This window comes from Balaenoptera ricei, chromosome 7 (assembly GCF_028023285.1).
Source record: "Balaenoptera ricei isolate mBalRic1 chromosome 7, mBalRic1.hap2, whole genome shotgun sequence".
NCBI classification, from domain to species: domain Eukaryota; kingdom Metazoa; phylum Chordata; class Mammalia; order Artiodactyla; family Balaenopteridae; genus Balaenoptera; species Balaenoptera ricei.
The window spans coordinates 5,817,777-5,834,981 of record NC_082645.1 but is presented as its reverse complement, the minus strand read 5'-3'; the positions used below and the strand labels follow the sequence as shown (position 1 = coordinate 5,834,981).

The 17,205-nt window shown below is 35.1% G+C and overlaps 1 protein-coding gene across 1 annotated transcript in view; it reads right to left on the bottom strand.

The window, feature by feature from the left end:
- Nucleotides 1-17,205, bottom strand: part of DPP10 (dipeptidyl peptidase like 10) — a 675,810-nt gene that overhangs the window by 298,411 nt on the left and 360,194 nt on the right. The window contains exon 5 of the mRNA XM_059927100.1: nucleotides 7,435-7,509. Coding sequence (XP_059783083.1) covers nucleotides 7,435-7,509 — 75 coding nt within the window. The remainder of the gene's footprint in view (nucleotides 1-7,434; nucleotides 7,510-17,205) is intronic.

The window sequence follows — 17,205 nt, the reverse complement described above, 5'->3', positions numbered from 1 at the left end:
CGAAGAACTGAAGGAAATCCCAGAAGCGCTGAGGACAACTGGGGGGTGGTTTGTGGAAGGTGAGGGTAAAATGGCAGGCAGGGCCTTGTAGGCTGTTATGACTTCTTTATCCCAAGAAGCCTTAGGAAGATTTTAAACAGAGGATGACAATCAGATTTTTTTTTTTAAGATCAGCTTAGCTTGAGTGTGGGAAACTGATTAAAAGGAAGAGGAGTGATTGAAGGGAACCTGGGCTATGACATTCCTTCCAACAAGAGATGACTCAAGCACATTATTCCCCCATTTTTATAAATTGAAATATATTTTGACCTATAACATTGTATAAGTTTAATGTGTACATGTTCATTTATATATTGTAATATGACTGCCACTGTAGCAATAATTAGCATCTCTATCATGTTACGTAATTACACTTTCTTTTTAGGTATTTGCAATAATTTTTAGTCTCAGCAAGTTTGATGATTATCATACAGTACTGTTGTCTATATTCACTGTACTGTGCATTATAATTTCTAGTGCTTGTTTACTACTCCTTGTAAGTTTGTCCCCTAAAATACCATCTGTCCTGTTCCCCCACCCGCCATCCCCTGGTAACCACCATTTTATTCTGTTTTAACAAGTTTGTATTTTTTAAATTCTACATATAAGTGATACCATACAGTACTTGCCTTTCTCTCCAGGCTCTTCATTCTTCTATACCCCATCCTTCGGACAAGGACACAGATGCAAGAAACCAGGCAGGAAAACTCCTGCTGAGTTATTGCAGAGTAATCAGTGTTCGTAATGATAGCCATGAGCCAAGGAGAAAAGCATTTAGTGAGTTCTCTTTCCTTGGTCTAATAATGCAGAAAATATGCCATTTATTTTAGAAATATGTCTCTCAAATATTGTTACATCCTAAAAAATAGTTGGATAAACTCAACAATCTGGATATATGAGGTGAGATTTATTTTGGTTTTGTTGATTTATTTTCCCTTTGATTAGGCAAGTTTAATATCTTCTTTTAAAAAAAGAGGAAAATGGTAAAGATTCTCTTATTTCCTGCTCCTTTCTCCAGCATTTCTGGGACATCACCTGGAGGTTTTGAAGTTTGCTTTGCTTTGGTGTCAGCTTCTGTGTAAACAGGGTCACCAAGCGATATGCCTACAAGGGTCTGACAGTTCCTGCAATTGTGACAAGTAGTCTGGGCATAAAAAAACAAACTATCAGGAAGCTTTCCAGCTGCAAGCAAAGCACTTCAGCAAGGGCAGCCAGGCTTAAGCTCTACCATTGCCAGCAGACTTCTCCTTTTGCAGCAAACGGAATAAATATCACTCTTACAGTCTTAAGGATCACAAGATCATCCCCAAAGTGCCCCTGCAGCAGTCTCTACCTCCCTACAGGAAGACTCATCTTTCCTTCCAATCATAAACGATCTTTTCTTCCTCTTATCTACCTCTTTTTCCCTTGTAATAAGTTGGCGGAATATGTATCCCAGAGCCTTTACCACACTGTAAGAGTCTTACAGGAGAATATCATTTACCTTGATCTGTCCACAGATTCCTGTAGACAACAAGCACAAAACATTCTCAAATTCTGCGGAGCCAACAACCTAGGAACCATGCTATAGGCTCAAAATATGAGAAACATTAATCTGGACAGAAAAAGAAAAGCAACTTCTCACTTTGTTCAGATTACCTTTTTGATGCTGTAGAACACAAATAATTTGCATGGGGGAAATAGTCTTCATATTAATCATATTAGAATTAATTAATAGTTGTACATCTCAACAGAAAAGATTCAGCCTAAGTTCAATAAAATTGACATGGATACAAAAATGAATATTCTTTTGGCTTCTTTGCAAAGGACTAAAAATTATTGGCTTATAGTTTCCATGATTTACTTGCCTTGCAACTCCTGATACAGAATCTTCAAAAACTGTCCATAACCTTATATTAGTAATCGTAATTGCTTTATGACTATGGATACAGTTAGTCCCCTACATAAGAACCTTCAAGCTGTGAACTTTCAAAGATGCTAACATGCATTCCCATGTCCAATCACGTTAAGTTAGTTCATGTGTCTGGTGTACACTGTCGTGTGCATGCATCCTCTACAAGTGGTTGTGCTTTTGTGTACTTATAGTACTGTATAGAGTACAGTAGTACAGTATCTTTATTTTAAGCCCAGGATGTCCTGAAGCAAGCGTAAAAGTAGTGGTGATGTAGCTGGTACTGCTAAGAAGCAGCAGGAATTGGAGGCCCAGAGAAAAGACAAAGAGGGACAAGAGGAAGAAGTAACTGAAGAACCGAAGAGATTCAGGACGCAGGAAATGGCAAGGGGATTTTCTTTATTTGAGGAAGCACTGTGAGTTTTTGAGCCATACCCGAATGTAGAACGGTACATGAAGGTTGCAGCAGCCGTTGAGAATACAATCCAGTGCTACCCTGTCATCTATAATGAGAAAAAAAGAGCTACTACCCAGACATCACTGGATCGTTTTTTCAAGAGGGTAGATAGAATTCAATCCAGCAAGGAACCAGAACCTGTGCCATTAACATCAGGTGTGAGTGAAATTGCAGCTTGCCCTCCGTCTCCTATTGCTGACGACCCTTCAGCTCTACCATCTCCCACCTCCTCTCCCTCCTCCAGTCAGTAACACTTCTTGCCTGTTCACTTGATGCCAGCCCGTGTATGCCAGCTGTTGTACTGTACTATTGTACTTTTCAAGGTACTGTGCTATAAGATTAAAAATGTTTTCTTTATTTTTTGTTTTTGTTTTTTATGTATTATTTGTGTGAAAAGTATTATAAACCTATTACAGTACAGTACTATATAGCCGATTGTATTAGTTGGGTACCTAGGCTAACTTTGTTGGACTTATGAACAAACTGGACTCTCGGAACGGAACTTGTTCATATGTGGGGAACTTACTGTACTATAATTGCAGTTCATGGTAGTGTTTGTTAAAATAATATAGTTAACATGTAAAAAGCTAAGAAAAAAATAAAAATAAAGCTAAGAAAAAAGTCAGAATCATACTCTTCATAGCTTAGACACGATGATGATGCCAACTTAAGCTCTGAATAAAGCATTTCAACATTTGTAACCCACAGATTAGCGTGATTCAACATTGGTAACCCACAGATTAGCATGATTCAACATTGGTAACCCACAGATTAGCGTGATTCAACATTGGTAGCCCACAGGTTACACACAGAAGAACTCAGTTGTTGACCTAAAAGACACTTTCTAAATTTGGCCTACACTAAATTATTGATATCTGATTCAAATTGAGAACATCAGTAGGGAAATAAAACTAAATTAGTTCTCCCCAGCAAGCTCCTCTGACTCCAAAATAACAGTGCTAGATCCTGTATAGTGGCTCTTGCACAGGATCTCAGAGGCAGGATTATTATCACATGACCAGGAAATTTTTCAGGACAGTAAATTTGAGTAAGTTTGAGAAGCATTCATATTTCTTCCCTCTTCATTATAGTCATGGGAAAACTGAGGACAGGTATGGCATTCATGAAACAGTTTATTGTGTTGGGTGGTTTTCCAATAATACATCAAAAATGTCCCTTTGGAGTCTCACCCCTCCGAAGACTGCGCATGATTACATTCACTCATATGAAAGATAGGTCTTTTTATTACTACGATCATTAGAAAGAGAGGTTTTGATCACCTGTCACCATAAACAATTGCAACTAAAATAGAATGAATGTTTACGCATAAAATATATAAAAATAAAAAAAAAATACAAGTTTATATTTATCATATTGGTGGGCATTTCTCTAAGCCTAGAACAAAAATAAACACAACAAAGTGAAAGATAAAAATTCACAAAATTCAAAATTTCTCCAAGTCAAAAAATAATTAAAACCAAAAAATCAGTGATATATTTAAAGAAAGGACAATAAAACTAATGATTGAATTATACACATAGATGTTTAAAAAAATACTAAGACTACGAAAGATAAATGAATGGAGTAAATAAATGTTATTCACAATAAAAACTAAAAAAAAACAACCTGAGAATAATAGTCAAATTGGTATTTAAATACATATTAAAATATATGTGTATCTTTACAGTATTTATATGGATACAAACATATGGATATATATTGAGCATATTTAATTTTATATATGAATATATAAATATACTCAAGGGACTATAGTCAAGAAACCATGCCTAAGGAGATTGATCTGCTTGATTAAAATGCTGGACTGTAATGGATAAAAATTTGGGGGGCCTTGAGTATACTTCACATAGGATGAATATGAAATATTTGGGGACTATGTTAGTCAGCCTCTAAGATGTTCTCCCCAAATCCTCACCCTCTGGTAGCCGCCTCCAACACTGAATTAGAGCTGACTTGTGTGACAAAAAAATATACATACATGGTGAAAATAACAGGTTACTTCCAAAGAGAGATCAGGCAAGGCACTGAAATCTCCATCTTTATCCTCTGCATTACTCACTCTGGGATAATCCAAGTACCATGTTATGAGGACACTCAAGTAGCACTGTAGAGAGTTTCATGTGGAGAAACCTGAGGCGTCATGACATCAGCAAGCACCAATTACCCATCCATGTGAGAGATCTACCTTGGAAGTCTATCCTCCAGCCTCAGTCAAGCTGTCAGATGACTGCAGCCCCAGCTGATACCTGATTGCAACATCACTGAAGCCAGAACCTCGCACTTAAGCCAATCCTAAATTCCTGATACACACAAACTGTGAATAACAGTAATTTTTTTTTTTAAGTCACTAAGTTTGGGGTAATTTATTACATAGTAATATAAAACTAATACTTATTGTGTGTATGTGTGTGATGTGTGTTGGGGGGGTTGTGTAAGCATTCAATTAGTAGTTAGGCTATATATAATCTAACAATTTAATAATTACTGTTTTTTCATCTTTATTAGACTATAATTTCTTTACAATGGTGTTTTAGTTTCTGCTGTACAACAAAGTGAATCAACTATACATATACATATATCCCCATATCTCCTCCCTCTTGAGCCTCCCTCCCACCCTCCCTATCCCACCCCTCTAGGTCTTCATAAAGCACCGAGCTGGTCTCCCTGTGCTATGCAGCAGCTTCCCACTAGCTATCTATTTTACACATGGTAGTGTATATATGTCAATATAACAGGCTATGCACTGTCTAAGCGCAGTATAAACCAACAAAACCATTTTGGAACAGTTTTTCAATATATAACAGGAGGCTTAAAACGTTTTTAAGGCTATCTCAAACAATAAAAAGTAATAATTCAAAATATATCAACAACCTAAATATAAGAACTGAAACTATAAAACTATTAGAAGAAATCATAAGGGTACAACTTCATGACCTTGAATTTGGCAATGTATTCTTAGATATGGTACCAAAAGCATGAGTAACAAGAGACAAAAATAGATAAATCATACTTCATCAGAATTTTAAAAATTTATGCACCAAAGGACATTATCAAAAAAGTGAAAAGACAATCTACTGAGTGGAAAAAAATATTTGTAAATCATATATTTGATAAGGGTCTTCTATCCAGAATATCTAAACAGCTCTCAAACTCAACTACAAAAAGAAAAAAAACGCAATGGACTTGAATAGACATTTCTCCAAAGAAGAAACACAGAAGGCCAACAAACATATGAAAATATGCTTAACATCATTAGTCTAATTAGGGAGGTATACACCAAAACCACAATGAGATATCAATTCATATACATTAGGATAGCTACAATAAGAAGAATGGAAAATAACAACTGTTGGTGAGGATACAGAGAAACTGAAACACTTGCACATTGCCCGTGGGAATGTAAAATGGTGCAGCCATTTTAGAAAGTGGTTTGGTGGTTTCTCAAAAAGATAAACATAGAATTATCATATTACCCAGCAATTCCACACCTCGATATTTATCTCCAAAGTTGAAAACAGGTACTCAAAAAAATGCTTGTGCACAAATGTTTACAACAACACTATTCATAACAGTCAAAAGGTGGAAAGAACCCAAGTATCCTTTAATGGATAAATGAATAAATGTAGTACATACATACAATGAAATAGTATTCAACCATAAAAAAGGAACGAATTACTGATACATATTATAATGTGGATAAATCTAAAAAGCATTATACGAAGTGAAAGAAGCCAGACAACAGTCATATACTAGATGATTCCATTTATGTAAAATATCCAAAATAAGCAAAGACTATGTGGAACTAGCAGAAGGACAGACACATAGATCAATGAAACAGAATAAAACAAATTGTAGCTACTGAAACCTGATTTTTTTTAAAGTTTATTATCATTTTAATATAGCAGTCATTTTAAGTTAAAACTCTTTAGATAAATATTGTTTTAAAAACTTGAGGATGCGTAATAGTTTGGTTATAAAGCTCAAGCACTTTTCCTACTATTACATGTTTTTCAAAATCTCAATGAGTAGAGAGAACACAGAACAAAGGTAAAGGAAAAGGGCCAAAATTTATAACAGGAAAAAGATGTCTTTGATTACAGTCTCCCCCGCCTTTTGTAGTGTAAATTAATTATTTTAAATAAGAAATATAAACCTGTCTAAAAATATAACACATGTATATTTCAAAAGACTAAAACCATCAAGTAGAAGGTTCTTTGAACAGTAAAATTTCATGTGCTCGAAGGGTTTCAACGCATTATATGAGGCTTCCTGCTTTAAGTCTATAAATTTTTATTGTCTGCCTTAAAGCACACAAAACATTCCTGAATAATTTCCAAAATCATTTATTTTCTACAGAAGTTAATCTGCTGAACTGCCTTTTCAACATTTACTTTGCTTTTTAACAGTGCAAATTATATCTGAGTAAAAATACTCCACAACCATACATATTGCTCTAACTGTGCTATAGAGCTGACATGGAATAATGAAAGACTAATTGCAATTAGAACACTTTATTTGTTCAGAATTGATTCTTTGCCTTGCCCCACTTTTAGAAATTTCTACAACCACAAGGCTTATGCTCAAAAACCAACAAAGAATCCATTGACCATAAACTGAATCAATGTTTTCACCAGCTCTTCCCACAATACACACTGCAGCTCAGGCACAGCCATTAGGAAACCCCTTAACCTACATATACACACAACACAAGCAGATATTAAGGCTTATCCTGGAATTGTCAAAAGCCCCCATTTTTTGGATTTGCTAAGCTCTGCCACACTCTCCTCTAAAAGAGATGGACTTGGACCAGCACAGGCGCCTAGCAGATTGTTCCAGTTATTTGCTAGCTGGGTGTAGAAGAAAGGACATTGTTGCCAAAACTCTCTTGTGCAATATCAGTTATCAGTATTCACCTGCACCTACTGGATATGTCAAATTTTCTCTAGTTGAGTAGATGACCAAGGAAAACTATCAACTGTCACTTGAATGCAACACAACGAAAAAATTTTTTCAAAGATCACTCCTTTACCTGTTTGACATCATATGCCAGAAGAACATATTTTAAATCTGGTGAGACTGAATGTCTTGATGCTTTGAAGGTTACCTAGAAATAAAAAGAAACAATTATTTTAAAGAGTTTAATAACAGAAAGATTAACATTCATTTGGATATGTAAGTATAAAAAAAGATGTCCATTCTCCTCATAACATTGTAAAATAGGCTTTCTCGTTCGTATTGTAAGTACGCACAGGCATGTACATATGTATGACCTTACAGATGGATACAGAAACTTGGAGAGGCTATATTAGACACATCATTAAGAAAAATTTTGCTAACGTATCTCCCCTACATGTTATCACTTAAAGACTAAGTTAATATTTTCATTTATAAGAATAAAAAAGCAAAACGTCATTGAGCTTCTTAAGTAACCAAATTGCTTCTATATTTGCATGTTGGATTAATCAAAAGGAAAAGAAATAGTAGCATTCTGTGGTGTCATGATTTCCTGTCTCTACACTTTTGTTTTTTCACAGGTTGTATATTTATATTTTTAAAAAGACATATGTTAAAGACAAAATCTCCTTAAAGGAAACTCCCAGAGTGAGGCAGATTAAAACACAAATACATAATTGATTATACTCAATATATATATGGTATAGAAATATAAACAAATACACTATACATGTTTAATTTTGAGCTTTTTATTTTACCATTGAATAAATCCAATGTTAGACTTGAACATAAACTGAAGGATAAATACATTGAGAGTGGGAAAATGGGTTTATTTGGGATAGAGATTACATGTAATTTCATATCTAAAGAGAAGGCAAGCAAATTGAGTTGCTGCATCAAAAGCCTACAAAACGCAAACAAAAAAATAAACTGTACATGGATTTTAAGCAAACTAATTTGTATGGTTTTTGCAGAGAAATGCAGGTATAAATAATTGTATACATTTTATGTCTGGGCAGTTTCAACAACACTGGTCTCCAAGAAAAACAGAAAAGGGTGAAGTCAAGGTTTTAGTACTTAGAAATTCCCAAAGACAATGGAAAGGATAAGAAACTCAGAAGAACCAGTATCTGGCAAAGTTTGCATGGTATAATAAAAAATATATTTGGTCTTTTTACCTGGTTCCTGGCACAGAGCTTCTAAAATGCTTGGAATTTCCTGAGCGATAGATAGAAGGGTCTTTTGTTAATTAATAACTAGCCCTCTTTGACCACACACAGTTTATGTTAATGAGATGACTCCAGGATTGGGGGTGGGGGGACAGTGGCAAGATAGCTTCTGGAGAAGAACCAGCCACCTGATTAGAGAGCAAGAACTTTGAACCCTACCTGGAGGTCAGGGAGGGTGGTGGGACTGAAGCTGAAGTTCAAGCTCGTGGCCGATGATTTAATCAATCAGGCCTAGGTAACAAAACCTCAGTAGAAAACCTCTGAACCATGAGATTTGCAGAAGCTTCCTTGTTAGTAAACATATCAATGTAGCTGGAGGGGACATATCCCAACTCCACCGAGACTGTACTTGGCACCCTTCTCCATTCACCCTATTTACCTCTTCATCTGGCTTTTCATCTGTATTCTTTATAATAAACCAGTAATCATAAGTATAGTTCTTTCTGTGTCATTCTAGCAAATTATCAAATCTGAAGGGAGATTGTGAGAACCACCAAATCTGTAAACCAAGTCCGATAAAAATGCAAGTAGCCTGGGGTCTCAGGACTTGAAGCTGGTATCTGAAATGAGGGCAGGCACTGAGTCCTTAACCCGTGGGGTCTTCACTAACTCTGAGTAGTTAGTATCAGAATGAATTGAATTGTTAAGTCACCCAGAGAACTGTTGTTGAAATAGCACAGTCTGTTCATTTCTGAGCCAGATATGCAAGAGAATGGAGTACTCTGGGAGAAAATACTTGTACACGGTAACGTTGATTTAGAAGAGGTGTTGCCTGCATACATCCATCTTGTACCATCCACTTAGAAGAAGATAAGAATAATCATCGGCAATAATTCACCTCAAGGAATTTTTCATTTTTTCGAAAAGCCACTTCAATAATAATGAAAATAACAACAACAAACAACAATCACAGCAGTAGGGCTACCATTGATCTATCATCTGTCATAAGCTCTGAACTTGCTTAGAATTCTGTGGTTCTCAATAATTCCCCCACCTCCCGCCCCGTGACAAAGCTGTGAGGGAGGTATCTTCATTCTAATCCTTTCTTTTTTTCTCGTTAACTTATTGTATATTGAAACTTGATAGATATTAGCCTGTGTGGGATTTAGGGTGACATATAGAACACAAGGTCCTCTCTCTCAGCGTTGCACATTGCAGTATCAGGAGGTATACTGTTACACAAGAGGAGGTTTATTGTTATTTAAAAATTGGTTAAAAGGGCAATGCCATCATTCCAGTCCTATGGGAATAAGAAAACTCTAATAATACAGTTCTTAAACTTTTGTCAAGGTCACAGAGAAGTATACATAATGAAAGAATGCAGGAGGAACTCCTTTCATAAGCCCTATGCCAACAGGAGATTCTTTTCTCCCTTCCTCCCTTCCTCCCTTCCCCTTTCCTCTCTCTCTTTCTCTCTCTCTCTCTTTTTTTAGAGAGCTACCCTGTCTGAAGCCTGAATTATTTAACGAAAATCTCACCCCCCTTGTCCCCATCCGCTCTCATGGAATGTTGCTCACGCAAATTAACTTCACAAGTTCACAGGTGCATCTGAGCCTCTGGTAACGACCTTTTAGTATCTTTTACAGTTCCTACAATTATCCAGTCTGGCACTTTATTCATTATCACTATACTGCCTTCAGCTTCTGCAGCATACAACCTGGGAAACTTTCCAAATACCTTTTCAGAGGCCCAAGCTGCTGAAACTTCGAACTTAAGAGTTGTGCTGCAAAGAGACTTGCTGATGATACACGTATAAGAAACACATCCTTGCCGCTTAGTCAAGGGGCGTGGGAAGTCTCAGGCAAATCCCTCTTAACCTAAGTCATTAATCTGTTGCATCTGGGTGATTAATCCTTCCTAGCAGCCACCGGAGACCCCTTGGTCTACATTGACCCTAATTACAGACATTAATATAGTTCCAGTTGAGTCTCAACTTGATATGGCCTCAAATTAGTGTTTTGGGAAGTCTATTATTGCCAATAATGCTATTATGTTACCTACATATTTAATCACTTAATTACTATTGTAATAAAAGGATGCAGAAATATTTTCTGCATGTGTTTATCGGTATTATTCAGCAATGATGCTTACTAATGCATTTTTGAAAAAAGGGCATTAAAATGCATGAACTCTGCCAGCTAGGAACATTCGATTAAAGCCAAGTTAGGTGGGATAAACAGGAAAACAAACATGCAGGTGGTTAACTAAACAAATTAACAAGGGAGACAAGACATTTGATCAAGTTGAGAAACAACTGCATGCTTTCAGGCAGCTTGGCGAGATTTTGTAGCATCTCATTTGTATGTATCATTCAACTATACCAAAACTAACTTATTGAACGTTCAAAATAAGATGAACACCATGGTAAACACTGAAGGTGCTACAAAGTCGAAAAACAAAGTCACTAGAATCTTTCCCATCTCATATTGGGCAGGATAAGACAGGCACTGTGTTTCTCTGCCTTTCTCAGGCTGTCAAAAGGGGGCAGTAGCCCCTCACCTTCAAATAATCATTATCTTATAGGAAATTATATACAGTATTTCTAACTTTCCAATTTTTTTCAAGATAAGATGGATATCAAGCTGTTAATTTACAATCTCATGATTCTTAAATTATAGCCCGATACTTTGAAACATATATGTGTACCAGATTCTGCCTAGGAGATGCTAGTTTGCTTAATTTTGGTAAAGCAAAAATTGCCATAAGGTTAAGGGTGGGGGGGGGGCGGAAACAATGCTATGAGATTTAAAAAACAGGTGGTATATTTTTCATATACTTGGTGGTAATGTAAGTGAAAACTTCATGATCCCACGTTTTCCAGTTAAATGAAATTATAGACTGCATTATGAGAACAACCTTTAAAAATGTACATGTAGTTTTAAAAAATTCCCAGAGAGGTGGGGCTAGCCCCATGGCTTAATGTTAACATTATACGTGTATTATTACCAACATGAATATGGCCGAGCTAATCACTGTTTTCATGAATGGTGAAATTTAAAGCCAAGGAAGCAACAGAATCAGATTTGAATTTAGAATGATTCCTCTGGCAGTTGGGTGAGTTGGATCTGATGACATCCTGAGGTCAATGAGATCTGGTAAGAAGCTCTCATGACAATCTAGATAAGCAATGTCAAGAAGTTAAGAAAGATGCAAGGGCATAGGCAGGAGGGTACATCTGCAAGGGAGATTGCTGATAAAAACAAAAGAATTTATTGATTAGATCTGAAGACTGAGAAAGAAGAAAGTGTACAAAACAATTTTGGGTTTTCATGTTTTTATCACTGGGTAAATGTTGCTACTGCAACCAAACTTGGGAAAAAGCAAAAAACAGGCATATTTTGAGGAAAATTTTAGACATACCAATTTTAGATATGCTATGGTTTTAATCCTAGTGGGGTATATCCAATAGGGGATATTCAAGCTTTTTGTATATAAGCCTGGAGTTTAAGAGAGATATCTGGGATTTTATGGAGTATTAGATGAAAGTTTACATTCAACGTAAATTCATTCTCATCAGATAAAAGGAGCAAAACCTCTCAAACAGGGCTTCCCTGGTGGCGCAGTGGTTTAGAATCTGCCTGCTAATGCAGGGGACACGGGTTCGAGCCCTGGTCTGGGAAGATCCCACATGCCGCGGAGCAACTAGGCCCGTGAGCCACAACTACTGAGCCTGCGCGTCTGAAGCCTGTGCTCCGCAACAAGAGAGGCCGCGATGGTGAGAGGCCCGCGCACCGCGATGAAGAGCGGCCCCCGCTTGCCGCAACTAGAGAAAGCCCTCGCACAGAAACAAAGACCCAACACAGCCAAAAATAAATAACTAAATAAATAAATTTTAAAAAAAAAACACCTCTCAAACAACATGTTCTACTATGAGTGGATCAGTAACAATACAGTTATTATGAGTAATGTTTACGATTACTTTTATAAGTAAACGTGCTCCACCTGCTGTAATAACTTCACCTCTCCCTGCTCTTTATTCAAGCTGTATTTCTCTCAAATATCATTCTAATTCTCCCTCTTTAAGCCTTCTCTGTCCTTTTCAGTGCAAGTGATTCGTCTGAGTCATATGTATACAATTATACGTGCAGTTCATTTAACCACTGATCACTTCCATTATTGCTCTTCTGGGTTGTTTGGAACTTCAATTTACATCTATTGCCACAGTAATGCCCCTATTAAGAGGCTCCATTGCAATGATTCATTCTTCTCAGAAACATTATAACTAGAGGTAAAACTAGATAATGATGGTATTCCAAGATGTCAGATATTGAATATCATGGCAAGAAATCATTAAACACAAACGTAAATGTCAGAAGTGCCAGAACATATAAAATATGCATTTGTATGACTTAAGGCTGAGAAAAGAATGAGCAAGAGGAGAAGAACAAGAGATTGGATTAAAATTAACAAAAACTGGTGGAAGACTTGGTTGCCTTCAGATTGAGAAATGACAGATGCATAAGAACAGTACAATTCAGGTGAGTATTATTCTAGATCTTATAACATGCTGGTGATAAAAATATGTATAGGCACCTCTATTACAAAAAAAAAAAAAATTACTGGTCCAAGAACTTGAGTTGGAGAATCCGCTAAGTCTTAAAGTGTAGGTGGGTACATTTTCAACAGAGATAGAATGACGAAAACAAGAAAGTAGGTCTTTGAGGACACTATGGTCTTTTTTTCCTGCTCTCTCCACCTCACCCAACCAAAATCCTACACACACACACACACACACACACACACACACACAAACACACACACCTTATGTTTAATTTATTTGGCTATAATTTCCCTCATTACCTAATCTAATTTTTAGCTTATTGATAACTGACAAAAAATGTTTAGAAAAGTCATCTATTATTCTAGAAAAATAAAATATTATTTTTTCAAGTATGTGATTAAGTATATATTGTCAATAAGCTTCTTTTACAATGCAGTCTATAAATAATCACGAAATAAGCATGAGGAAAGATTTTAAAAAGCCAGTTGAACTTAAGTGGATGGCAAGAGGGAAATGGTTACTATACAATTGATAAAAAAGGAAAAGAAGGTCGAAAGAAGGCAGAAAAGAAGGCAAACCAAATTGCAGTCTATTAAGTGATACCAAAGATGCACTCTCTTTCTCTATCTGGCTTCAAATGAAAGAAACAAGGAAGAGGCAGAGAGACTGTTTTTTTTTTATCTTGCAGCTCTAAATAAAGCCATGTTTGAGATTGTTTTATTTTTATCTTGCAGCTCTAAATAAAGCCATGTTTGTTTGTTATAGCCATAACTGTGTTTATATGCAAAGATTTTTTTAAATATCAGAACTTTTATTGTATTTTTTTTAATGTTCTCTTTTCGTAGCTACCCAATTAATTAGTATAGTGTTTATATTATATTACTTCGTGATACCTAGGACATCCATGTTGTATGAACATAATAGATCATCTCTATTTTTTTTTCTTGGCACCATGTATTTTATTGATTCTAGAATATTTTATTAAAAAACTCAAGGCAGAAAATGCCATGGTGCAAGTAGGTAGTTTTTAAGACTATTAAATCAGTACTTACTAACTCATGTAGAATGCCTCACATATATCTTTATTGCTCAATAAATGTGAACGGTCAAATTAATATTTTATTGATTTGGATCATAGTCCATACACTAAAACATTTAAAAAACAATTTTTATTTTTAATAGAAGGTAAAACTAATGGTCTCTGAATTCTATTAATAACTTTAAAAAAAGGGCCAACAAGATGACTTTGAGAAGAATGTCAGTATTTCTGCACTCAAAAGTACAACAAATTAGGAAAGCTTAGGCTGGAGAAGGAAGTTAAGGAATATTGTAAACTGCATACTAACACAAATTATTCCTTTGAAGTTCAGTTATGCTACTCTGATTCTTCAAATTGTCTTAATGTTTTCTAATCACAATATTTCAAACATAATTTATCTTAAATGGTGTTATTACATTCAGGTAAAGAATGTAATGCACTAAATGTAATATGCTAAAAAATACAGCATATAGAAAGAAATTAAAAGTTATGAAAGTCCAAAAAATATCACATTAGAATTTCTGGGTAGTTTTCCTAATCATGGCCTAATATAATTTGGTCAATACAATGCTTATCAGATAGGTTGACTGGATTTTTCCAGTAGCAAATTACTTAAGTACATTTTTGCAATGATATTCCATCAGATAAATATTAGAGAGAAAACCTAATTAATAGAGTTACTATTTTAAAACATGATATGGACATTTCAAGAATTTGTGTCAGTAATGTGATTTTATATCTCTCATAGGCCAGGAAGCGGCTACCAAGAACTTTGAAATTTTCATATTTTTAAAAAGAAGAGAAAATATAATGACCAATATTGCTTCATAAAAAAATTTAACCTGGCTGAATCTTCTTTAAAAATGAGGGGAAAATAGGAAAATACTAGTGCTGTAAAGATTAAATTTTGGTTGACAGGTGATTGATTTTTCTTATGGATCAAAGACCCATTTAAAGTTGGTATGACATCATTAGTTTAGCATTACCACTGATAATCCCAAAGAACAAGAGAGAACATAGGTTAGTAACTAAAAAGAAACTTATTTGTTGATATTTAATAAATTCTGGTATATTCTTCAATAATATCAGGTTAGATATCTACTTTCTTCTCTCTTATTTTTATCTTTGATAAAACTATTTATATAGAGTATAATATTTATTTGTTGTTTTCATCTTAATGGACCTTGGATGCACAGAATTAGATTAATAATAACTTTTGTCTCTTGACAGAGTGTCATTTGTAATAAATTTAGCCAATAAAAATATAACATGCCCAATTAAACTTGAATATCAGATAAACAACAAATATGCTATAATCTATGAAAATAATGACAAACCATACAATAATGTGAAAATAACATAAAAGTATGGAATATCCTATAAAAATTAGTGAGCTACAACTAAATGTAAATATGCATGAATCAGTAACAGAATGCTGTGATAAAAGGACATATATGAAGATCATGGACAGCCCGGTTCCTCTATTTGAAGTTCAAAACCAACTAAATATGTCATTTAGGCAAACATATACATAACCAAACTGAGTTAGACATTCACCAGAAACCCAAGGATATAAAAAAATAATTTCCAGAGCAAATTAGTTTAAATGTTGAGTTGTCATTTACTAAACTTGCATTTTAATGGTCCAAAGCTAAAGGTCATTCTTTATTGTTCACTTTATCAGAAATGTCTATTAATAGATCCTAAGCTCAGTTGAGGAGAACAGCAGTTGTTTGCAACTATGACTGAATAAACTTTTGTGTTCTTCTTTCCTGATGCACATGTGCAACCATTTTCATAAGGTGTATATATCTAGGGAGAAGTTTGTGGGTTGTAGGGTGTGTGAATGTTCTACTTCACACAAAATGACAAACTGTTACCCAAAGTAAAAACACAAATTACACTCCTGCTAGCAATGTGTAAGAAGTCCTGTTCTCCACATTCTTTCCAGTTCTTGGTAATGTCAGAGTTAAACTTTGCCAGTGGGATAGGTGCAAAATACTATCTCTTTGTTGACTATCATTTTTCTGTTTGTAAATTATGTGAAGCATTTGTTTATTTGTTTATCAATGATGTGTTTCTTTTGTGAACAGTGTATTTAAATCTTTTGCTTATTTTTCAATAAAATTGGAGTTTTTTTATATTAATTACACACTAATATTTTTCAGTTAACTAATGCTTTTCACCATGCCTTTATCATTTACCACTTGGCATTCTTTACTATGCTAAAATATCTGTCTGTGTACTCTAATTTTAACGTGAGATTATAATAGATACAAGATACAAACAAAAAAATTATAGGATGTGACAATTCAGAGGAAGAATCTGAACCAAACCAAAGAATAACAAGACTCAGGTTTTCAGCTGTGACCATCAATGTTTCTTGAGTATATTAACAGGTAGACTAGTACTCCTCCTGCTCAGGACTCATAAAGAAGTTGATTCTCCATTTCCTTCTCATTTGTCACTATCCATTTAATAAGCAGATATATTATAACTGACCCTTATCTGCCAAAGCAAAGGGCAATAGTAAAAGAAAAAAGTAACTTCAGATTTACTTCCCTGGTGGCACAGAACTTTCTGCTTAACTAGGGAAAGAAAGAGGTCCTGTAAAATCACATCAAATCCAATGGAATGACAATAAGGAACAATCAGGGGCTGCCTCCAGACCCAATGTCTTGAGCCCAAATCCCCAGCTCTAAAGTAAGAAAACAGTTCTTCTATTCTTGTCTAACAGTCACAGTTGAAAACACTTCAGGTCTCTTCAGCTGCACTGAGGAGCTCTGTTTGACATTCACCAAAAATGGAAGGATAGATATAAAAATCATTTCCAGGGCAAATTAGTTTCAGTTGAGTTGTCATTTACTAATCTTTGCATTTTAGTGTCCCAAAGCCAAAAGTTATTTCTTGCATTGTCCCTTTCTCAGAAATGTTACGATTTCAATATTTTTTAATGAAATATATAGAAGGCTAAGATCAATCCTTTTTCTGCACATTTTCAAATGGGCAGATAAAGGTCAGATTAACCCCAAGACATGAAGAATGTTTTTAGTTTGCCCTCTTCTTTTTTCTTTTTTT